The sequence below is a fragment of the Oratosquilla oratoria genome, chromosome 11, assembly GCF_046742065.1.
Source record: "Oratosquilla oratoria isolate Oo_2021 chromosome 11, ASM4674206v1, whole genome shotgun sequence".
Lineage (NCBI taxonomy): Eukaryota > Metazoa > Arthropoda > Malacostraca > Stomatopoda > Squillidae > Oratosquilla > Oratosquilla oratoria.
This window is the reverse complement of record NC_134787.1, coordinates 4,835,349-4,861,103: the sequence shown is the minus strand read 5'-3', so window position 1 is coordinate 4,861,103 and position 25,755 is coordinate 4,835,349. Positions and strand designations below refer to the sequence as shown.

Genomic DNA, 25,755 nt, shown 5'->3' with positions numbered 1-25,755 from the left:
GAGGTTTGTGGTGTATTTTGTTTTCTTATATTTATATTTGTATACTATTTCTACTGTAGTGTCTTCATGGTTATTTAGTTTCTTAGATATGGCCACAGCTTTATTTTTGCTTTTTTGAGGATGGCCAGAAGAATATATATAGAATATATTATTAGAAGGAAGGAGTTACTCTTATTATCAACATCCCTAGCTAGAGTAATGCATGTCTGGCACTAATTATGGCACCATTTTGATGGCAGTGTTCCCAACGGGTTTGAGCTCCTCAGACTTGGCCATTAGTTCTGAGGTCTTCAGCAAGTACCCATGCAACAAGTACCTGCTCTATCTAACACTTGAGACAGCTGATAAACGCAAAGGTGAGAGTATTTGTATATATTTCTCTTATGATATGGTGATATATTTCATATGATTTTTTCAAGTTGCACCAAATTCTTTTTAGTGAATTAAAAGCCTTTATATATTCTGGATTCCCTCACCACACTCTCTCTCTCTTTCTCTCTCACACACACACACACACTTTCAACGAACGGACGGCTTGAAGAACGCTCTGAAGAAAAGTGCAGATTGTGGATACCAACGCAAAGAGAAGTGCCTTTTTGTATTTGCAGGGGGGGGGGAAATTGCTCGTGAGGCAGTAGGTAAGTAGGAAAAGAGGAGAAGGGGAGGGATTGCTGGGGAAATGGAAGGAAATGAGGATGTGGAGGACTTGGCCCAGGCAGACGGGCGTAAGGTCAACATGAAACGACCACCGGATGACGAAATGGCAAATAAAAATGTAAAGATTAGAAGTATAGAGAGGAGAAATACAGTAGAAAGTGACGAGAATATGTTCCAGGGATTTAAAGAGGGTGGGGGGGACACAACCCCCCCCGACTGATAAGACTAGAGGAGAGAGTTGATAAGGTGATCGAGGACTTGGAACGTAAGTTAGGTAATGTAAACTCCATTTTCCAGAGAATTGAAAGATTGGAACAACTAGAGAAGGCTAACAGAAACTTAACTGAAGAAGTAGAGGACCTAAAAAGACAGTTAGGAAATGTAAAGGAGGAGAATGAGAAATTGAAGAAGAATAGTAATGAAAACAGTGAGAAAATAGCTACAGAAGCTAAAAATTGGAGAATAACTCAAGAAGGGAATAAGGTTTCATTCACTGACATAGTCAAACAGCAATTGAAAGAACATAATGAAGACTCAGTTATTAAAGTGATGAGACAGAAGGAGAATATAGTAAGAGAATTAGCTGACAAAAAGAAATGTATAATTATATTAGGAATGGAAGAGAAACATAACCCAGATAGAACCGCAAGAATCAAGGAGGAAAATGAAAGAGTAAGCAGTTTATTAAAATTAGTCCAGGAAGATGAACCAGAAATTATAAAGGAAATTGAGGAAAAATTCAGACTCGGAAAATATAGTACAGATAAGACCAGACCAATTAAGATTAAATTCAGGTCACAAACAACGGCAGAGAAAATTCTATCCAAGACAGGGAAACTAGCAACAAATGATCAATATAAAAAGGTATGGATAAAAAGAGAAATGAATAAGGAGGAAAGAGAGGCAGAAAAGCAGAAAAGAATTGAAGCTAAGGCAAAAAACGAGGAAAGAACGGAGTCAGAGAAAGAGAGATTCTATTGGAGAGTAGTGAACATGAAAATAAAGCAGTTCGACATACTAAAGAAAAACATAAGGGAAACAGAGAACACAATGGAAGTGGCAGAAAACTAAGAGTGTCTTACACAAATATAGATGGATTGATAACAGGATTGAATGAACTGAATGATTATTTGAAAGAAAAAGAACCGGACATAATGGGAATTGTAGAAACAAAATTAAAAGGCCCACTACCACCCAACAGTGTAGGACATGATACATACAATTATTGGATTAGAAACAGAGAGAAAAAACAAGGGGGTGGAGTTATGTTCCTGACAAAGAAGGATATAAACGTGAAAGGTGTCATATATGGAAAGAATACAGTAGAGATGATTATGATAGAAGTGGAAGACCGAGATAAGAAGAGCAGAAAATTTGTGATCAATTATGTGCCTCCGAAAACAGCCTCATGGGAGGAGAGTGAACATAAAAGTATGTTAGAGGACACAAAGATAGCATTAACTAAAATAATGGAAGACGGAGGAAGAATAGTTATGATGGGCGACTTTAATTGCAAAGAAATCTGCTGGGAAGAAATGACAGTAAAGAGTGGTGATGACTCATGGGGAAATGCTCTACTTGAGATGATTACTGACCATTCAATGACACAATGGATACAAGAGAACACTAGGTATAGAAATGAAGAAGAACCATCGAGGCTAGACTTAATAATTACATCTGAACCTAGAATAGTGGACAAGATTGAATATAAAACACCAATAGGTAAAAGTGACCACATATTGATTGAACTGGAACTTAATGAAGAAAAATATATGAAAAGAAATGAACAATATAGAAAAGGAAGAATGATGTATGAAAAAACAAACTTTGATAAAATAAGAGAATTCTTCCAACAAGAAAACTGGGAAGAAATATACAAAGAAGAAACATCAGTGGAAAAGAAATGGAATATTTTGACAAAAATTTACAAAGAAGGAGTGGAAAAGTATGTCCCAAGACAAAAACAAGAAAAAGAATATGTAAAATGCTGGTACAATAAAAGTTGTAGGGAGTTAAAAGACAAAAGAGACAAAGCCTGGACCGGATGGAAAAAAGACAGAAGACCTGAAAAATGGAAAATATATACTGGTTATAGAAATGAATATGTACAAAAGTGCAGAGAGGAAAAAAGAAAATATGAAAAAGATGTTATAGAAAAGTGTAAAGATCAACCAAAACTATTCTACAGATTTGTAAACAATAAACTGAAAAACAAACAAGACTTGGAGAAATTAAGACAAGGAGGAGTTGAATACACTGAGGAAATGGAAATGGCAGAAATTATGAACAAACATTTTAAATCAGTGTTTACAAGGGAAAATATACAACCTGAAGAGATTGAGTGGAAGGAAAAAGTCCCCCCTATGGAAGAAATAGAAGTAACGAAGAATGAAATATTGACACACTTGGGTAATTTTGATGTCAGAAAATCGCATGGGCCAGATGAAATAGCAAACTGGATTCTGAAAGAATGTAGGAATGAACTGGCAGACAAAATACATAGCATAATAAGCAGTTCCTTAAAAGAAGGAAAAGTTCCAGAAGATTGGAAAAAAGCAAATATAGTACCTATATATAAAGGAGGAAATAAAGAAGAACCTACCAACTATAGACCAGTCTCTCTAACAAGTACAATAGCAAAAATATGTGAAAGAATTATCAAAAGTAGATGGGTAAAATACTTGGAAAAAAACAACGTACTAAATCCAAGGCAATTTGGATTCAGACAAGGACGATCATGCGTCACCAATTTAATATGTTTCTATTCAAGGCTAATAGATATAATACAAGAAAGAGATGGATGGGCTGACTGTGCATTTCTAGACCTAAAAAAAGCTTTTGACAAAGTACCACATAAGAAGTTGCTTAAGAAATTAGAATATGAAGGAGGAATACAAGGTAAATTGCTAAATTGGATGGAAGACTTTTTGCAAGAAAGAAAAATGAGAGTAGTGATAAGAGATCAGCACTCAAAATGGAATGAAGTAATAAGCGGTGTCCCGCAGGGAACAGTTCTGGCCCCAATAATGTTTGCTATATATATTAATGATATGGATGAAGGAATTGAAAGCTATATGAGCTTCTTTGCAGATGATGCAAAATTACTGAAAAGAGTGAAAACTGAAGAAGATTGTGAATCACTACAGAGAGATCTAAATAAAGTACAAGAATGGAGTAGGAAGTGGGAGATGGAGTTCAATACAAAAAAGTGTAGTATAATGGAATTTGGAAAAAGCAAAAACAGAATAACAGGATCATATAATTTGGGAGAAGAAGGAATAAAAAGAGTAGAAAATGAGAGGGACCTGGGAGTCATTGTTATGAATAATATGTCACCTGAGAAACATATAAATAAGATTTTTGGAGAAACTTATAATTTAATAAGAACAATCAAAGTGGCATTTACATACCTGGATGAAGAAATGGTGAGGAAAATCCTAATCACCCTGATAAGACCAAGATTGGAATATGCAGCAATGATATGGTCACCAAGTACAAAAAAATGTATAAAAAAACTTGAAAGAATACAAAGAGCAATTACTAAACTGGCACCAACACTCTCAAAACTATCATATGAAGAGAGACTACAAAAACTTAAACTACAGACACTAGAGCAAAGAAGAGAGAGAGGAGATTTGATAGCTATTTACAGAATCATGAAAGGCATAGAAATTACTGATAGAGAGAATCTGATAAAATGGGATGACAGAAATACAAGAGGACACGGAAAGAAAATAAAAAAAGACAGCTATAGAAGAGATTTGAAAAAGAACAGCTTTCCTCACAGAGCAATAGACAGTTGGAACAAGTTAGATGAGAAAGTGGTGTGTGCAAAAACAATACATGAATTTAAAAATAGTTTAGATAAAATGAGATATGAAGACGGGACCTCACGAGCATAGCTCCCCTTCCCGTAAAATACAACTAGGTAAATACAACTAGGTAAATACACACTTCAACGAATGGACGGCTTAGAAGACGTTCTGAAGAAAATTGAAGTCTGTGGATCCCAACGCAAAGAGAAGTGCCTAGTGTTTTTGCAGGGTGGGGGGGAAATTGCTCGTGGAGTAGTGGGAACGTAGGGAAAGAGGAAAAGGGGAGGGATTACTGAGGGAAATGGAAGGAAATGAGGAGGGAGTAGACTTTGCCCAGCCAGACAAGCGGAAGGTAAACAAAAGACTTAGCGAGGATCAAATGTCTAATAAAAATGTAAAGATTAGAAGTATAGAGAGGAGCAATACAGAAGAAAGTGACGAGAATATGTTCCAGGGATTTAAAGAGGGTGGGGGGGACACAACCCCCCCCCCTCCCCCGAGATAAGAAGAGCAGAAAATTTGTGATCAATTATGTGCCTCCGAAAACAGCCTCATGGGAGGAGAGTGAACATAAAAGTATGTTAGAGGACACAAAGATAGCATTAACTAAAATAATGGAAGATGGAGGAAGAATAGTTATGATGGGCGACTTTAATTGCAAAGAAATCTGCTGGGAAGAAATGACAGTAAAGAGTGGTGATGACTCATGGGGAAATGCTCTACTTGAGATGATTACTGACCATTCAATGACACAATGGATACAAGAGAACACTAGGTATAGAAATGAAGAAGAACCATCGAGGCTAGACTTAATAATTACATCTGAACCTAGAATAGTGGACAAGATTGAATATAAAACACCAATAGGTAAAAGTGACCACATATTGATTGAACTGGAACTTAATGAAGAAAAATATATGAAAAGAAATGAACAATATAGAAAAGGAAGAATGATGTATGAAAAAACAAACTTTGATAAAATAAGAGAATTCTTCCAACAAGAAAACTGGGAAGAAATATACAAAGAAGAAACATCAGTGGAAGAGAAATGGAATATCTTGACAAAAATTTACAAAAAAGGAGTGGAAAAGTATGTCCCAAGACAAAAACAAGAAAAAGAATATGTAAAATGCTGGTACAACAAAAGTTGTAGGGAGTTAAAAGACAAAAGAGACAAAGCCTGGACCAGATGGAAAAAAGACAGAAGACCTGAAAAATGGAAAATATATACTGGTTATAGAAATGAATATGTACAAAAGTGCAGAGAGGAAAAAAGAAAATATGAAAAAGATGTTATAGAAAAGTGTAAAGATCAACCAAAACTATTCTACAGATTTGTAAACAATAAACTGAAAAACAAACAAGACTTGGAGAAATTAAGACAAGGAGGAGTTGAATACACTGAGGAAATGGAAATGGCAGAAATTATGAACAAACATTTTAAATCAGTGTTTACAAGGGAAAATATACAACCTGAAGAGATTGAGTGGAAAGAAAAAGTCCCCCCTATGGAAGAAATAGAAGTAACAAAGAATGAAATATTGACACACTTGGGTAATTTTGATGTCAGAAAATCGCATGGGCCAGATGAAATAGCAAACTGGATTCTGAAAGAATGCAGGAATGAACTGGCAGACAAAATACATAGCATAATAAGCAGTTCCTTAAAAGAAGGAAAAGTTCCAGAAGATTGGAAAAAAGCAAATATAGTACCTATATATAAAGGAGGAAATAAAGAAGAACCTACCAACTATAGACCAGTCTCTCTAACAAGTACAATAGCAAAAATATGTGAAAGAATTATCAAAAGTAGATGGGTAAAATACTTGGAAAAAAACAACGTACTAAATCCAAGGCAATTTGGATTCAGACAAGGGCGATCATGAGTCAACAATTTAATATGTTTCTATTCAAGGCTAATAGATATAATACAAGAAAGAGATGGATGGGCTGATTGTGCATTTCTAGACCTAAAAAAAGCTTTTGACAAAGTACCACATAAGAAGCTGCTTAAGAAATTAGAATATGAAGGAGGAATACAAGGTAAATTGCTAAATTGGATGGAAGACTTTTTGCAAGACAGAAAAATGAGAGTAGTGATAAGAGATCAGCACTCAAAATGGAATGAAGTAATAAGCGGTGTCCCGCAGGGAACAGTTCTGGCCCCAATAATGTTTGCTATATATATTAATGATATGGATGAAGGAATTGAAAGCTATATGAGCTTCTTTGCAGATGATGCAAAACTACTGAAAAGAATGAAAACTGAAGAAGATTGTGAATCACTACAGAGAGATCTAAATAAAGTACAGGAATGGAGTAGGAAGTGGGAGATGGAGTTCAATACAAAAAAGTGTAGTATAATGGAATTTGGAAAAAGCAAAAACAGAATAACAGGATCATATAATTTGGGAGAAGAAGGAATAAAAAGAGTAGAAAACGAGAAGGACCTGGGAGTCATTGTTATGAATAATATGTCACCTGAGAAACATATAAATAAGATTTTTGGAGAAACCTATAATTTAATAAGAACAATCAAAGTGGCATTTACATACCTGGATGAAGAAATGGTGAGGAAAATCCTAATCACCCTGATAAGACCAAGATTGGAATATGCAGCAACGATATGGTCACCAAGTACAAAAAAAATGTATAAAAAAACTTGAAAGAATACAAAGAGCAATTACAAAACTGGCACCAACACTCTCAAAACTATCATATGAAGAGAGACTACAAAAACTTAAACTACAGACACTAGAGCAAAGAAGAGAGAGAGGAGATTTGATAACTATTTACAGAATCATGAAAGGCATAGAAATTACTGATAGAGAGAATCTGATAAAATGGGATGACAGAAATACAAGAGGACACGGAAAGAAAATAAAAAAAGACAGCTATAGAAGAGATTTGAAAAAGAACAGCTTTCCTCACAGAGCAATAGACAGTTGGAACAAGTTAGATGTGAAAGTGGTGTGTGCAAAAACAATACACGAATTTAAAAATAGTGTAGATAAAATTAGATATGAAGACGGGACCCCACGAGCATAGCTCCCCTTCCCGTAAAATACAACTAGGTAAATACAACTAGGTAAATACACACTTTCAACGAACGGACGGCTTGAAGAACGTTCTGAAGAAAAGTGCAGATTGTGGATCCCAACGCAAAGAGAAGTGCCTTTTTGTATTTACAGGGTGGGGGGAAATTGCTCGTGAGGTAGTGGGAAAGTAAGGAAAGAGGAGAAGGGGAGGGATTGCTGGGAAAATGGAAGGTAATGAGGAAGTAGAGGACTTGGTCCAAACAGACCGCTGTAAAGTAAACAAACGACCACAAGACGAGCTGGAGGACGACGGAATGTCTATTAAGAATGTAAAGATTAGAAGTATAGATAGGAACAATACAGTAGAAAGTGATGAGAATATTTTCAAGGGATTTAAAGAGAGTGGGGGGGACACAAACCCCCCCCGACTGACAAGACTAGAGAAGAAGGTTGATAAGGTGATCGAGGACTTGGAGAGTAGGTTAGGTCATATGAACACCATATTACAAAGGGTTGAAAGATTGGAAGAACTGGAAAAGGCGAATAAAAACTTAACTGATGAAATAGAAGACCTAATAAGACAGTTAAGAGAGGTAAAGGTGGAGAATGAGGAATTGAAGAAGAATAGTAAAGAAAACAGAGAAACGATAGCTAAAGAAAGTAAAAATTGGAAGAAAACCCAAGAAGGAAATAAGGTTTCATTCACTGACATAGTCAAACAGCAATTGAAAGAACATACTGAAGACTCAGTTATTAAAGTGATGAGACAAAAGGAGAATATAGTAAGAGATTTAGCAGACAAGAAGAAATGTATAATTATATTAGGAATGGAAGAGAAACACAACACAGATAGAACCACAAGAATCAAAGAGGAAAATGAAAAAGTAAGCCAATTACTAGAATCAGTTCAGGAAGATGAACCAGAAATTATGAAACAAATCGAAGAGAAATTTAGACTCGGAAAGTATAGCACAGACAAGACCAGACCAATTAAGATTAAATTCAAGTCACAAACAATGGCAGAGAATATCTTATCCAAAACAGGGAAACTAGCAACAAGTGAACAATACAAAAAGATATGGATAAAAAGAGAAATGAATAAAGAGGAAAGAGAGGAAGAAAAGCAGAAAAGACTGGAAGCTAAGGCAAAAAACGAGAACAGAACGGAGTCAGAGAAAGAGAGATTCTATTGGAGAGTAGTGAACATGAAACTAAGGAAGTTCGACATACAAAAGAAAAACATAAGGGAAACAGAGAACACAATGGAAGTGGCAGAAAACTAAGAGTGTCTTACACAAATATAGATGGATTAATAACAGGATTGAATGAGCTGAATGATTATTTGAAGGAAAAAGAACCGGACTAAATGGGAATTGTAGAAACAAAATTAAAAGGCCCACTACCACCCAACAGTGTAGGACATGATGCATACAATTATTGGATTAGAAACAGAGAGAAAAAGCAAGGGGGTGGAGTTATGTTCCTGACTAAGAAGGATATAAACGTGAAAGGTGTCATATATGGAAAGAATACAGTAGAGATGATTATGATAGAAGTGGAAGACAGAGATAAGAAGAGCAGAAAATTTGTGATCAATTATGTGCCTCCGAAAACAGCCTCATGGGAGGAGAGTGAATATAAAAGTATGTTAGAGGACACAAAGATAGCATTAACTAAAATAATGGAAGACGGAGGAAGAATAGTTATGATGGGCGACTTTAATTGCAAAGAAATCTGCTGGGAAGAAATGACAGTAAAGAGTGGTGATGACTCATGGGGAAATGCTCTACTTGAGATGATTACTGACCATTCAATGACACAATGGATACAAGAGAACACTAGGTATAGAAATGAAGAAGAACCATCGAGGCTAGACTTAATAATTACATCTGAACCTAGAATAGTGGACAAGATTGAATATAAAACACCAATAGGTAAAAGTGACCACATATTGATTGAACTGGAACTTAATGAAGAAAAATATATGAAAAGAAATGAACAATATAGAAAAGGAAGAATGATGTGTGAAAAAACAAACTTTGATAAAATAAGAGAATTCTTCCAACAAGAAAACTGGGAAGAAATATACAAAGAAGAAACATCAGTGGAAAAGAAATGGAATATTTTGACAAAAATTTACAAAAAAGGAGTGGAAAAGTATGTCCCAAGACAAAAACAAGAAAAAGAATATGTAAAATGCTGGTACAACAAAAGTTGTAGGGAGTTAAAAGACAAAAGAGACAAAGCCTGGACCAGATGGAAAAAAGACAGAAGACCTGAAAAATGGAAAATATATACTGGTTATAGAAATGAATATGTACAAAAGTGCAGAGAGGAAAAAAGAAAATATGAAAAAGATGTTATAGAAAAGTGTAAAGATCAACCAAAACTATTCTACAGATTTGTAAACAATAAACTGAAAAACAAACAAGACTTGGAGAAATTAAGACAAGGAGGAGTTGAATACACTGAGGAAATGGAAATGGCAGAAATTATGAACAAACATTTTAAATCAGTGTTTACAAGGGAAAATATACAACCTGAAGAGATTGAGTGGAAAGAAAAAGTCCCCCCTATGGAAGAAATAGAAGTAACAAAGAATGAAATATTGACACACTTGGGTAATTTTGATGTCAGAAAATCGCATGGGCCAGATGAAATAGCAAACTGGATTCTGAAAGAATGCAGGAATGAACTGGCAGACAAAATACATAGCATAATAAGCAGTTCCTTAAAAGAAGGAAAAGTTCCAGAAGATTGGAAAAAAGCAAATATAGTACCTATATATAAAGGAGGAAATAAAGAAGAACCTACCAACTATAGACCAGTCTCTCTAACAAGTACAATAGCAAAGATTTGTGAAAGAATTATCAAAAGTAGATGGGTAAAATACTTGGAAAAAAACAACGTACTAAATCCAAGGCAATTTGGATTCAGACAAGGACGATCATGCGTCACCAATTTAATATGTTTCTATTCAAGGCTAATAGATATAATACAAGAAAGAGATGGATGGGCTGATTGTGCATTTCTAGACCTAAAAAAAGCTTTTGACAAAGTACCACATAAGAAGTTGCTTAAGAAATTAGAATATGAAGGAGGAATACAAGGTAAATTGCTAAATTGGATGGAAGACTTTTTGCAAGAAAGAAAAATGAGAGTAGTGATAAGAGATCAGCACTCAAAATGGAATGAAGTAATAAGCGGTGTCCCGCAGGGAACAGTTCTGGCCCCAATAATGTTTGCTATATATATTAATGATATGGATGAAGGAATTGAAAGCTATATGAGCTTCTTTGCAGATGATGCAAAACTACTGAAAAGAGTGAAAACTGAAGAAGATTGTGAATCACTACAGAGAGATCTAAATAAAGTACAGGAATGGAGTAGGAAGTGGGAGATGGAGTTCAATACAAAAAAGTGTAGTATAATGGAATTTGGAAAAAGCAAAAACAGAATAACAGGATCATATAATTTGGGAGAAGAAGGAATAAAAAAAGTAGAAAATGAGAAGGACCTGGGAGTCATTGTTATGAATAATATGTCACCTGAGAAACATATAAATAAGATTTTTGGAGAAACTTATAATTTAATAAGAACAATCAAAGTGGCATTTACATACCTGGATGAAGAAATGGTGAGGAAAATCCTAATCACCCTGATAAGACCAAGATTGGAATATGCAGCAACAATATGGTCACCAAGTACAAAAAAATGTATAAAAAAACTTGAAAGAATACAAAGAGCAATCACAAAACTGGCACCAACACTCTCAAAACTATCATATGAAGAGAGACTACAAAAACTTAAACTACAGACACTAGAGCAAAGAAGAGAGAGAGGAGATTTGATAGCTATTTACAGAATCATGAAAGGCATAGAAATTACTGATAGAGAGAATCTGATAAAATGGGATGACAGAAATACAAGAGGACACGGAAAGAAAATAAAAAAAGACAGCTATAGAAGAGATTTGAAAAAGAACAGCTTTCCTCACAGAGTAATAGACAGTTGGAACAAGTTAGATGAGAAAGTGGTGTGTGCAAAAACAATACATGAATTTAAAAATAGTTTAGATAAAATGAGATATGAAGACGGGACCCCACGAGCATAGCTCCCCTTCCCGTAAAATACAACTAGGTAAATACAACTAGGTAAATACACACACTTTCAACGAACGGACGGCTTGAAGAACGTTCTGAAGAAAAGTGCCGATTGTGGATCCCAACGCAAAGAGAAGTGCCTTTTTGTATTTACAGGGTGGGGGAAATTGCTCGTGGGGTAGTGGGAAAGTAAGGAAAGAGGAAAAGGGGAGGGATTGCTGGGGAAATGGAAGGAAATGAGGAAGTAGAGGACTTGGCCCTAACAGACCGCCGAAAAGTAAACAAGCGACCGCAAGACGAGCTGGAGGACGACGGAATGTCTAATAAGAATGTAAAGATTAGAAGTATAGATAGGAACAATACAGTAGAAAGTGATGAGAATATTTTCAAGGGATTTAAAGAGAGTGGGGGGGACACAAACCCCCCCCGACTGACAAGACTAGAGAAGAAGGTTGATAAGGTGATCGAGGACTTGGAGAGTAGGTTAGGTCATATGAACACCATTTTACAAAGGGTTGAAAGATTGGAAGAACTAGAAAAGGCGCATAAAAACTTAACTGTTGAACTAGAAGACCAACAACGCCAGGTAAGAGTAGTTAAGGTGGAGAATGAGGAATTGAAGAAGAATAGTAAAGAAAACAGAGAGACAATAGCTAAAGAAACTAAAAATTGGAAGAAAACCCATGAAGGAAATAAGGTTTCATTCACTGACATAGTCAAACAGCAATTGAAAGAACATACTGAAGACTCAGTTATTAAAGTGATGAGACAAAAGGAGAATATAGTAAGAGATTTAGCAGACAAGAAGAAATGTATAATTATATTAGGAATGGAAGAGAAACACAACACAGATAGAACCACAAGAATCAAAGAGGAAAATGAAAAAGTAAGCCAATTACTAGAATCAGTTCAGGAAGATGAACCAGAAATTATGAAACAAATCGAAGAGAAATTTAGACTCGGAAAGTATAGCACAGATAAGACCAGACCAATTAAGATTAAATTCAGGTCACAAACAACGGCAGAGAATATCTTATCCAAAACAGGGAAACTAGCAACAAGTGAACAATACAAAAAGATATGGATAAAAAGAGAAATGAATAAAGAGGAAAGAGAGGAAGAAAAGCAGAAAAGACTGGAAGCTAAGGCAAAAAACGAGAACAGAACGGAGTCAGAGAAAGAGAGATTCTATTGGAGAGTAGTGAACATGAAACTAAGGAAGTTCGACATACAAAAGAAAAACATAAGGGAAACAGAGAACACAATGGAAGTGGCAGAAAACTAAGAGTGTCTTACACAAATATAGATGGATTAATAACAGGATTGAATGAGCTGAATGATTATTTGAAGGAAAAAGAAACGGACATAATGGGAATTGTAGAAAAATAATTTAAAGGCCCACTACCACCCAACAGTGTTGGACATGATGCATACAATTATTGGATTAAAAACAGAGAGAAAAAGCAAGGGGGTGGAGTTATGTTCCTGACTAAGAAGGATATAAACGTGAAAGGTGTCATATATGGAAAGAATACAGTAGAGATGATTATGATAGAAGTGGAAGACAGAGATAAGAAGAGCAGAAAATTTGTGATAAATTATGTGCCTCCGAAAACAGCCTCATGGGAGGAGAGTGAACATAAAAGTATGTTAGAGGACACAAAGATAACATTAAATAAAATAATGGAAGATGGAGGAAGAATAGTTATAATGGGCGACTTTAATTGCAAAGAAATCTGCTGGGAAGAAATGACAGTAAAGGGTGGAGACGACTCATGGGGAAATGTTCTACTCGAGATGATTATTGACCACACAATGACACAATGGATACAGGAGAACACTAGGTATAGAAATGAAGAAGAACCATCGAGACTAGACTTATTAATTACATCTGAACCTAGAATAGTGGACAAGATTGAATGTAAAACACCAATAGGTAAAAGTGACACATATTGATTGAACTGGAACTTAATGAAGAAAAATATATCAAAAGAAATGAACAATATAGAAAAGGAAGAATGATGTATGAAAAAACAAACTTTGATAAAATAAGAGAATTCTTTCAACAAGAAAACTGGGAAGAAATATACAAAGAAGAAACATCAGTGGAAGAGAAATGGAATATTTTGACAAAAATTTACAAAAAAGGAGTGGAAAAGTATGTCCCAAGACAAAAACAAGAAAAAGAATATGTAAAATGCTGGTACAACAAAAGTTGTAGGGAGTTAAAAGACAAAAGAGACAAAGCCTGGACCAGATGGAAAAAAGACAGAAAACCTGAAAAATGGAAAATATATACCAGTTATAGAAATGAATATGTACAAACATGCAGAGAGGAAAAGAGAAAATATGAAAAAGAAGTCATAGAAAAATGTAAAGATCAACCAAAACTATTCTACAGATTTGTAAACAATAAACTGAAAAACAAACAGGACTTGGAGAAATTAAGACAAGGGGGAGTTGAATACACTGAGGAAATGGAAATGGCGGAAATTATGAACAAACATTTTAAATCAGTGTTTACAAGGGAGAACATACAACCTGAAGAGATTGAATGGAAAGAGAAAGTCCCCCCTATAGAAAAAATAGAAGTATCAAAGAATGAAATATTGATACACTTGAGTAATCTTGATGTCAGAAAATCACATGGACCAGATGAAATAGCAAACTGGATTCTGAAAGAATGCAGGAATGAACTGGCAGACAAAATACATAGCATAATAAGCATTTCCTTGAAAGAAGGAAAAGTTCCAGAAGATTGGAAAAAAGCAAATATAGTACCTATATATAAAGGAGGAAATAAAGAAGAACCTACCAACTATAGACCAGTCTCTCTAACAAGTACAATAGCAAAAATTTGTGAAAGAATTATCAAAAGTAGATGGGTAAAATACTTGGAAAAAAACAACGTACTAAATCCAAGGCAATTTGGATTCAGACAAGGACGATCATGCGTCACCAATTTAATATGTTTCTATTCAAGGCTAATAGATATAATACAAGAAAGAGATGGATGGGCTGATTGTGCATTTCTAGACCTAAAAAAAGCTTTTGACAAAGTACCACATAAGAAGTTGCTTAAGAAACTAGAATCTGAAGGAGGAATACAAGGTAAATTACTAAATTGGATGGACGACTTTTTGCAAGAAAGAAAAATGAGAGTAGTGATAAGAAACCAGCACTCAAAATGGAATGAAGTAATAAGCGGTGTCCTGCAGGGAACAGTTCTGGCCCCAATAATGTTTGCTATATATATTAATGATATGGATGAAGGAATTGAAAGCTATATGAGCTTCTTTGCAGACGATGCAAAACTACTGAAAAGAGTGAAAACTGAAGAAGATTGTGAATCACTACAGAGAGATCTAAATAAAGTACAGGAATGGAGTAGGAAGTGGGAGATGGAGTTCAATACAAAAAAGTGTAGTATAATGGAATTTGGAAAAAGCAAAAACAGAATAACAGGATCATATAATTTGGGAGAAGAAGGAATAAAAAAAGTAGAAAATGAGAAGGACCTGGGAGTCATTGTTATGAATAATATGTCACCTGAAAAACATATAAATAAGATTTTTGGAGAAACTTATAATTTAATAAGAACAATCAAAGTGGCATTTACATACCTGGATGAAGAAATGGTGAGGAAAATCCTAATCACCCAGATAAGACCAAGATTAGAATATGCAGCAACAATATGGTCACCAAGTACAAAAAAACTTGAAAGAATACAAAGAGCAATTACAAAACTGGCACCAACACTCTCAAAACTATCATATGAAGAGAGACTAGCAAAACTTGAACTACAGACACTAGAGCAAAGAAGAGAGAGAGGAGATTTGATAGCTATTTACAGAATCATGAAAGGCATAGAAATTACTGATAGAGAGAATCTGATAAAATGGGATGACAGAAATACAAGAGGACACGGAAAGAAAATAAAAAAAGACAGCTATAGAAGAGATTTGAAAAAGAACAGCTTTCCACACAGAGTAATAGACAGTTGGAACAAGTTAGATGAGAAAGTGGTGTGTGCAAAAACAATACATGAATTTAAAAATAGTTTAGATAAAATGAGATATGAAGACGGGACCCCACGAGCATAGCTCCCCTTCCCGTAAAATACAACTAGGTAAATACACACTCCACTGAACGAACGGCGTAGAGGACATTTTGAAGAAAAAGTGAAATTTTCGTGGATCCCAAAGCAAAGGAAGTACCTATTGTATTTACAGGGTGGGGGGGGAAATTGCTCATGGTGTAGTGGGAAAGTGAGGAAAAAGGAGAAGGGGAGGGATTACTGAGGGAAATGGAAGGAAATGAGGAAGGAGAGGACTTGGCCTAGGCAGGCAGACGCCATGTAAACAAAAGAGGTCCCAACCAATTTAGTGACGACGAAATGTCGAACAAAAATGTAAAGATTAGAAACATAGATAAGAACAATTCAATGGAAGGTGAGGATAACAATTTCCAAGGATTTAAAGAGGGGGAGGCGGATACCAACCTCCCCCGACTAGCAAAACTGGAGGAAAGGCTTGAACAAATGACTGAACATTGGGAGATTAGGTTTGGTAAAATGTCAAAACTTGCAGAAAAGGTTGAAAGACTGGAAGAACTAGAGAAGGCGAACAAAAACTTAACTGATGAAATAGAAGAACTAAAAAGACAGTTAAGAGAAGTAAAAGAGGAGAATAAAGAATTAAAAAGGAACAATAAAGACAGTAAAAAAACAATAGCAAAAGAGGCACAGGGGTGGAGAAAGATACAGGAAAACAGTAAAGTTGCATTTACTGATATAATTAAACAGCAAATGAAAGAACAAACTGAAGACTCAGTTATCAAAGTGATGAGACAGAAGGAGAATATTGTAAGAGACTTAGCAGACAAAAAGAAATGTATAATTATATTAGGAATGGAAGAGAAACATAACCCAGATAGAACCTCAAGAATCAAAGAGGAAAATGAAAAAGTAAGCAGTTTACTACAATTAGTTCAGGAAGATGAGCCAGAAATAATGAAACACATCGAAGAGAAGTTCAGACTCGGAAAGTATAGTACAGATAAGACCAGACCAATTAAGATTAAATTCAGGTCACAAACAACGGCAGAGAATATCTTATCCAAAACAGGGAATCTAGCAACAAGTGAACAATATAAAAAGGTATGGATAAAAAGGGAAATGAATAAAGAGGAAAGAGAGGAAGAAAAAAGAAATGACTTGAAGCTAAGGAAAAAAACGAGAACAGAACAGAGTCAGAAAAAGAGAGATTCTATTGGAGAGTAGTGAATATGAAACTAAGGAAATTCGACATACAAGAGAAAAACATAAGGGAAACAGAGAACACAATGGAAGTGACAGAAAACTAAGAGTGTCTTACACAAATATAGATGGATTAATAACAGGATTGAATGAGCTGAATGATTATTTGAAGGAAAAAGAACCGGACATAATGGGAATTGTAGAAACAAAATTAAAAGGTCCACTACCACCCAACAGTGTAGGACATGATGCATATAATTATTGGATTAGAAACAGAGAGACAAAGCAAGGGGGTGGAGTTATGTTCCTGACTAAGAAGGATATAAACGTGAGGTGTGTCACATATGGAAAGAATACAGTAGAGATGATTATGATTGAAGTGGAAGACAGAGATAAGAAGAGCAGAAAGTTTGTGATAAATCATGTGCCTCCGAAAACGGCCTCGTGTGAAGAGAGTGAACATAAAAGTATGTTAGAGGACACAAAGATAACATTAAATAAGATAATGGAAGATGGAGGAAGAATAGTTATGATGGGCGACTTTAATTGCAAAGAAATCTGCTGGGAAGAGATGACAGTAAAGGGTGGAGACTGCTCATGGGGAAACTCTCTACTTGAGATGATTACTGACAATACAATGACACAATGGATACAGGAGAACACTAGGTATAGAAATGAAGAAGAACCATCGAGACTAGACCTAATAATTACATCTGAACCTAGAATAGTGGACAAGATTGAATATAAAACACCAATAAGTAAAAGTGACCACATATTCATTGAACTGGAAATAAATGAAAAAAAAAATACATGAAAAGAAATGAACAATATAGAAAAGGAAGAATGATGTATGAAAAAACAAACTTTGATAAAATAAGAGAATTCTTTCAACAAGAAAACTGGGAAGAAATATACAAAGAAGAAACATCAGTGGAAGAGAAATGGAATATTTTGACAAAAATTTACAAAAAAGGAGTGGAAAAGTATGTCCCAAGACAAAAACAAGAAAAAGAACATGTAAAATGCTGGTACAATAGAAGTTGTAGGGAGTTAAAAGACAAAAGAGACAAAGCTTGGACCAGATGGAAAAAAGACAGAAGGCCTGAAAAATGGAAAATATATACTTGTTATAGAAATGAATATGTACAAACGTGCAGAGAGGAAAAGAGAAAATATGAAAAAGATGTCATAGAAAAGTGTAAAGATCAACCAAAACTATTTTACAGATTTGTAAACAACAAATTGAAAAACAAACAATACTTGGAGAAATTAAGCCAAGGAGGAGTTCAATACACAGAGGAAATGGAAATGGCGGAAATTATGAACAAACATTTTAAATCAGTGTTTACAAGGGAGAACATACAACCTGAAGAGATCGAATGGAAAGACAGTCCCTCCCATGAAAGAAATAGAAGTAACAAAGAACAAAATATTGAAACACTTGAGTAATCTTGATGTCAGAAAATCGCATGGACCAGGTGAAATAGCAAACTGGATTTTGAAAGAATGCAGGAATGAACTGGCAGACAAAATACATAGCATAATAAACAGTTCCTTGAAAGAAGGAAATGTTCCAGAAGATTGGAAAAAAGCAAATATAGTACCTATATATAAAGGAGGAAGTAAAGAAGACCCTACCAACTATAGACCAGTCTCTAACAAGTACAATAGCAAAAATTTGTGAAAGAATTATCAAAAGCAGATGGGTAAAATATTTAGAAAAAAACATGTTAAATCCAAGGCAATTTGGATTCAGACAAGGACAATCATGCGTCACCAATTTAATATGTTTCTATTCAAGGCTAATGGATATAATACAAGAAAGAGATGGATGGGCTGATTGTGCATTTCTAGACCTAAAAAAAGCTTTTGACAAAGTACCACATAAGAAGTTGCTTAAGAAATTAGAAACTGAAGGAGGAATACAGGGCAAACTGCTTAATTGGATGGACGACTTTTTGCAAGAAAGGAAAATGAGAGTAGTGATAAGAGACAAGCACTCAAAATGGGATGAAGTAATAAGTGGTGTTCTGCAAGGAACAGTTCTGGCCCCAATAATGTTTGCTATATATATTAATGATATGGATGAAGGAATTGAAAGCTATATGAGCTTCTTTGCAGATGATGCAAAACTATTAAAAAAAAGTGAACACGGAAGAAGATTGTGAGTCACTACAGAGTGATCTAAATATAGTATGGGAATGGAGTAGGAAGTGGGAGATGGAGTTCAACACTAAAAAGTGTAGTATAATGGAATTTGGAAAAAGCAAAAACAGAATAACAGGAGCATATAAATTGGGAGAAGAAGGAATAAAAAAAGTAGAAAATGAGAAGGACCTGGGAGTCATTGTTATGAATAATATGTCACCTGAGAAACATATAAATAAGATTTTTGGAGAAACTTATAATTTGATAAGAACAATCAAAGTTGCATTTACATACCTGGATGAAGAAATGGTGAAGAAAATTCTAATCACCCTAATAAGACCAAGATTGGAATATGCAGCAACGATATGGTCACCAAGTACAAAAAAATTTTATAAAAAAAACTTGAAAGAATACAAAGAGCAATTACAAAACTGGCACCAACACTCTCAAAACTATCATATGAAGAGAGACTAGCAAAACTTGAACTACAGACACTAGAGCAAAGAAGAGAGAGAGGATATTTGATAGCTATTTACAGAATCATGAAAGGCATAGAAATTACTGATAGAGAGAATCTGATAAAATGGGATGATAGAAATACAAGAGGACACGGAAAGAAAATAAAAAAAGACAGCTATAGAAGAGATCTGAAAAAGAACAGCTTTCCTCACAGAGTAATAGACAGTTGGAACAAGTTAGATGAGAAAGTGGTGTGTGCAAAAACAATACATGAATTTAAAAATAGTTTAGATAAAATGAGATATGAAGACGGGACCCCACGAGCATAGCTCCCCTTCCCATAAAATACAACTAGGTAAATACAACTAGGTAAATACATGGAATAAATTGAATAAGAAAACAGTGAGTGCTAAAATTATACATGATTTTAAGAAAGAACTGGATGTGGAAAGAAACAACTGCGGATCACTATGAGCATAGCTCTCCTCCTGCAAAATACAACTAGGTAAATACTTGTTGGGTCCCATGTCCTACTCTCCAATTTTTCATACATAGCCTCAAATTCATATACAGTTCAACTTAATCTGTATCCTTGACTTCCAATTATTATATTCAGATCAGAATTCATGTATTAAAGCTTAGGCTATATCACCTACTAAGCTTTTCCATGTATTTATAGAGCCATATGGACAACTGTATTTCTTCACATCCTTTAGACATGTGGTCTTTCTTAATTTGTTCCCATGACCTCTTAAAGCCCTTCCATCCTTAATCAAGAGATCTCTTCTCTTAATGGGTCAGAGTAGACACCATATGAGGATAAAATCTCATATGGCAAAACATTGTACTTTTAATAAAGGTTTCATCCTCATATTGTGTCACTTTAAATCAGCTCTGTGTTAATGCCATCTAACCCGTTGTGTGACCTCAATACTGAAATGATATCACTTCTTTCTCTTCTATCTATCAAAGTTGGCAGACCCAGTACTTTTAATCTTTCCTCTTATGATTTATCTGACAAGCTGGAGACCATTTTGGTTACTGCCCTTTGTAATCTCTCAATCTTCCCTATATCCTTCACTCTGTGTAGCACCATGCAAGTAAATGCCTGAGGGAATGAAGAGTTATGAGGAATAGGTATCTGGGGATAAACATGAACAGGAGGTTTTATGAACGAATGATTGTGCCCATGGTACTGTATGGAGTGTTGGCATGGCATTTGAAGGAGTCAGAAAGGAAGAGCTTTTATGTGTTTGGCATGAAATATTTAAAGAGTATGGTAAGTATAATGAGAATGGATAGAGTGAGAAATGTGATAAATGAGATAGAGAGTAGGGGTGGAAAGACAGCTGGCAGACAAGGTTGATCAAAGAGAGGTGAGATGGTTTGGGCACATGGAAAGAATAAGGAAAGGCTAGGAAAAAGAGTGTGGAAAGCAGAAGTAGATGGAGTGAACTTGATGTAAAGACCAAAATGAGGTGAATGTACAGGTTCAAGGGGGGCATTTTATGTAAGAGGAATGTCTATTGAGCAAGGAATAGACTCCAAAAGATAGGAGTAAGTATGTATCTAATAATTGTAGTATACAGGAAAGAAGTGACAATTGTGAGGGCTTCTCTCCAATTATAATACTATACCTAGATTGAAACTTTTACCTGGTTCCAACATGGGCTGTATCACCTTATTCTCTTTATACTTTTTGTAAATGGATGGATAAATTATGCAACCCCTAGGAAAGTTCTTCTTACCTGTTCTGTAAATTTCTAAAGTGGATGAGGTGAAGGGGAGAGGTCCCCATATGAATAAGCAGTAGAGGTGAATACTTAATTTTTGGGCTTGACATAGAGGTCTTTGAGAAAATCTATAGCTGAATCATAGGTACACTCTGCAATGTAACCACATATAGTTGGAGAGACAAAATTAATCAATGTATCTAGCTTGTTTGGATCAAGGCTTGTGATGGATTCCAGGAATGCATAGAAAGTAGTAGGCAGGTTGGGATATACATCCAGGCGTTCAGGTCTCAGGAATTTATCCATCTTCAGATCAGACGCAGCTTGTTAGTTGAATAAATTGTGGTATTCATAAAGAAGAGTCCAAACCTTTCTTTTGGCTTTATTCAACTTACACAACATCAATACAGTCTGAAAACAATGTAAGTAAACATACATATTCTAATCAGGTTAATATGCATAATTAGTTATAAGTAGACAAAAGAATGTGTAACCTATCAGGCAATTATACATATAAAGTTACATGAAGCTTAGATCACCACACATTGCATGTTTATCTACAGTGAGACCTCTCATTAACGGACATTAACTAGCTGTGTTTGCGGTGTTTTCGCTGTGTTTTCAGTGTTTTTGGTGCTCTTGTTTAGTGCGTGCAATCACTGTGCCACTCAAAAAACACTCCAAAACACCAAAAACATAGCAAAAACACTACAAATGCAGCTAATTAATGTCTGTTAATGAGAGGTCTCACTGTATTATCAATATACCAAAAAAAAATTCCCCTTTATAAGGGAAGTAGCTAAGTCAGAAGTATGTACTTATTCCCACCCATGTCACTCCCCTCCACCACCCTTTCCACCCCTCCCACCTCAGCTCCTCATATATGACACCTCATCCCTGCACCTGCCAACTGCCCTGGGTCAAACACAATGCAGCAGGACACAGTATATTCACAGCAAGGCCACTTCACTTAATCAGCAACCCCCCTCTCCATCCCCTCATGCAGAAAAAGAGAAGACAAGGAGAAATCACTTCAGGCTGTGTCAAAATATTACTCACACATAAGCAGCCCCTATTCTCCAGTCCTCCCTTCCTTGCATAACAATATCATCCATACACATTCTCAACTCATCCCTATCTCCAGCATGCTCCCTTCCTTCCTCAACAGACATTCCTCTCTTTCTCATCCTTGGTTGTCCCCTCAAATTCACTCCCTCCACCTCTGCCTCCCACACCTCTTTTACTAATCTTTCATTACTCATTCTTTCCATGTGTCTAAACCATCCCAATAATGTTTCATCAGCCCTATGTATCATCTCCTTTTCCACTCCTGCTATCCTCTTCACCTTGTTTCTCATTCTGTCCAACCTTGTAACTCCTACCATACTTCTCAGACATTTCATCTCAAAAACCTTTCAACTTTTCCTCTCTGCCTCTTTTAAATTCCAAGTCTCTGCCCCATACAGTACCATCTGTGCAATCACCCCTTCATACAATCTCCTCTTTTCATCCATTCTCAGTTGATTATTTCTCATGGCACCCTTTAAATATCTATTATAAAACCTCATGTATAAATTGGTACAATCTACAAAAAATAACTAGCCTATCCATACACTCATTCTCCACTCATCACTATCTCCTGCCTGCTTTCTTCCTTCCTTAACAGACATTCCCCTCTTTCTCAGTGCTCCCTTCACCCCATACATCAATCTCATCTTTGGTTGTCCACTCAAGTTCACTCCCTCCACCTCTGCCTTCCACACCTTTTTTTATTAATTTTTCATCACTCATTCTTTCCATGTCTAAACCATCCCAATAATGTTTTATCGGCCCTGTCTGTCATCTCCTTTTCTACTCCCACTATCCTCCTCACCTTGTTTCTTACTCTTTCCAACCTTGTAGCTCCTACCATACTTCCCAGACATTTCGTCTCAAAAACCTTTCATTTTTTCCTCTCTGCCTCTCTTATATTCCAAGTCTCTGCCCCATACAATACCATTGGCACAATCACCCTTTCATACAATCTCTTCTTTGCATCCCTTCCCAGTTGCCTATTTCTCATAACACCCTTTGAATATCTATTATAAAACCTCATGCATCAATTGGTACAATATACAAAAAATAACTAGCCTATCCATTTATTGCCACCCCTAATGCAAATTCTATAATATTGATCAGCCAGTCCTAGGTAAAGAGACCAGTTTTGTTGTCCAGAGTAGTCATTACCCATGCCCTTTTGCTATGCCACAGTATGATGATATTGAGGTTACTGCAGTTATGCTGCATTTATTGGAGGAATACTTCATGTTTATGTAGATAACCAATTCACAACACTAAAAGCATGGACAAAATTTCTGCTTCAACATAGGATAAGAATTTAACCACTGCTGGGCCATCAGTGCTAGCCACCACATCAGAAGCCTTTGTAGTTACAAGGCAAAGTCAAAGTCAAACATATCACAGTGGCACATTGATATTTCATACTGATTTTCACAGGTGAAACAACACTCAGTTTAATCATAAACAAGTCTCCCACTGGAGGAAACTGCAGTCTCAACCCAGATAAAGGCCTTGCCCTTATAAGCAGTTTTGAGTTGACGTGCGATAACTGGGCTGACCCAGATGGAGTTGGCATGGGACAGTACTCTTTCTACAGTAAGTTGCTCTGTCTATCTACTTTACAGATTTTTATTTTAAGTAACACCAGACTTTTTTTGTCACAGGAAAGAAATGACAGGTATAAAAGGAGTTTTGGTTGATTGAGATTGCATTAAAACAATGTTCATCCCAACTGAATTAAATTGTATCATATTACCTCAGTGAATTTGACATTAGCATGTAGCCTAACCAGTTTACTATCAAATGGTATGCACTTTATTATGGTTTAAGTTCTTTCAAAGACAATGCACAGTACAAAGGTAAAATAGCACTGAAATAACTATTCTATTAAAAAGAATCACTTTCTGCTTTATGAAAAGGCAGGATATATAAAATATATTAGGTAACATGTCCACTCATGACAGCATTTGAAGATGAGAGTGTCAAGAAAACAATTGTGGCTTCAAGGAACTCCCATGTCACAGTGGTACTGCCTGTTGGGGATATGAACATCTACTGTGACATCAGCGACATTGATGGAACCTTCACTGAGTATCACGTGGGCCTTGCAAAGGTATGGATACTATAAAAGAAGAGAAAGCAAACTTTTGAGAGTCAGTACACAAAACCTCAAACTTTGGCTCCATAATTTATGATACCACTGACTCCAAATCTGACTTCTGTTTTTATAATAGAGTTTACTATATTTTGTATGATGGGTGGGTGAACATGAAAGTTGAAAGTAAATGTGGGGAAAATTAAAGTGAGATGTGCAAGAAGCGATGATGGTGGTGGATTAGATGTACATTTGATGGAAGAGAGGCTAGAGGATGTGGAAAGTTTATTTGAGGTTACACTTACCATATTTTTCGGACCATAAGACGTGGGCAAAATCCTTAAAATCGGCCAAAATCATGTGGTGCGCCTTATGTGTGGCTTCAGTGCAAAAAATTGCCTCGGGCAGTGACGTTCTATTTTGACACGTTTCGTAGCTAGCCTGCCGACAGCGACAGTGCATAGGCCTAGCAATAGTTACAACCAAGATATAACCAAGATGCATGTATCTTGACAAGAAAGTTGCGAAAACTTCGAGTTTTCGAGTCCATGCCACCGCATTCATTCATGCTATCATGGCTATGACATGATAGCGTCCACAACACAGACAGCCACTTTGCATTGGTCTAGTCTCGCTCCACTCAGACTGTAGTCATTTGGGTATCTTTTTAGTTTCGACCATGGGCGCAATGTAGCAATAGAAAATTAATTATTAATTTTGTAAATTAAAATGTATCAAGGTAATATGCAATTTTGTGGGCGGGAATGAAAATAAAAAATACCTTGCTACAAGCAAATATGCTAATGAACGAAGTCGGTAGCATAGGATCGGGACGATAACGTCTCTCATGACGATGACAACGAGGATGAGCTGGATGACATTTAATTTGCAGGTAATGATTTATTAAACACAGGTTAGGTTAGGTTAGACAAATTTATCACCCTTTTATTTCTTCAATGTCAGCATCTATCATAACAAACATGGCGTACCATTCGTCCGACACGACTTCGTTACTTATGAAATCTGTTTTAGCACTTTTTTTTATTTCCGCTCACAAAATTGCATACTATGTTGATACATTATAATTTACAAAATTAATAATTAATTTTCTATTGCTATATTGCGCCCATGGTTGAAACTAAAACTTTACCTTCATTTGTAATTTTGTGTTTTTAAGTGAATAGAGAATTCCGGGAATAAAACTGCTATTGTTGGTTTTGATTGGAAGACAGAGGTGAGTGGAGAATGGTTGTATATGGATGATGTTGTGACTGCATGAGGAGGAATGTGCGGGGGGGGTAGTATGTGTGAGTAAATTTTGACGCAGCCCGAAGGGATTTCTCCCCGTCCTCTCCTTATATGCAAAGGGGGACAGAGAGGGGGGGTCGCCG

At 35.8% G+C, this 25,755-nt stretch overlaps 1 protein-coding gene across 1 annotated transcript in view; it reads left to right on the top strand.

Annotated features, from left to right (window-relative positions):
• The window catches only part of LOC143029932 (polycystin-1-like protein 2), a 183,232-nt gene that overhangs the window by 31,637 nt on the left and 125,840 nt on the right, over positions 1–25,755 (top strand). The window contains exons 5-7 of the mRNA XM_076193143.1: positions 240–356; positions 23,707–23,865; positions 24,234–24,382. Of these exons, the coding sequence (XP_076049258.1) occupies positions 240–356; positions 23,707–23,865; positions 24,234–24,382 (425 nt within the window). The remainder of the gene's footprint in view (positions 1–239; positions 357–23,706; positions 23,866–24,233; positions 24,383–25,755) is intronic.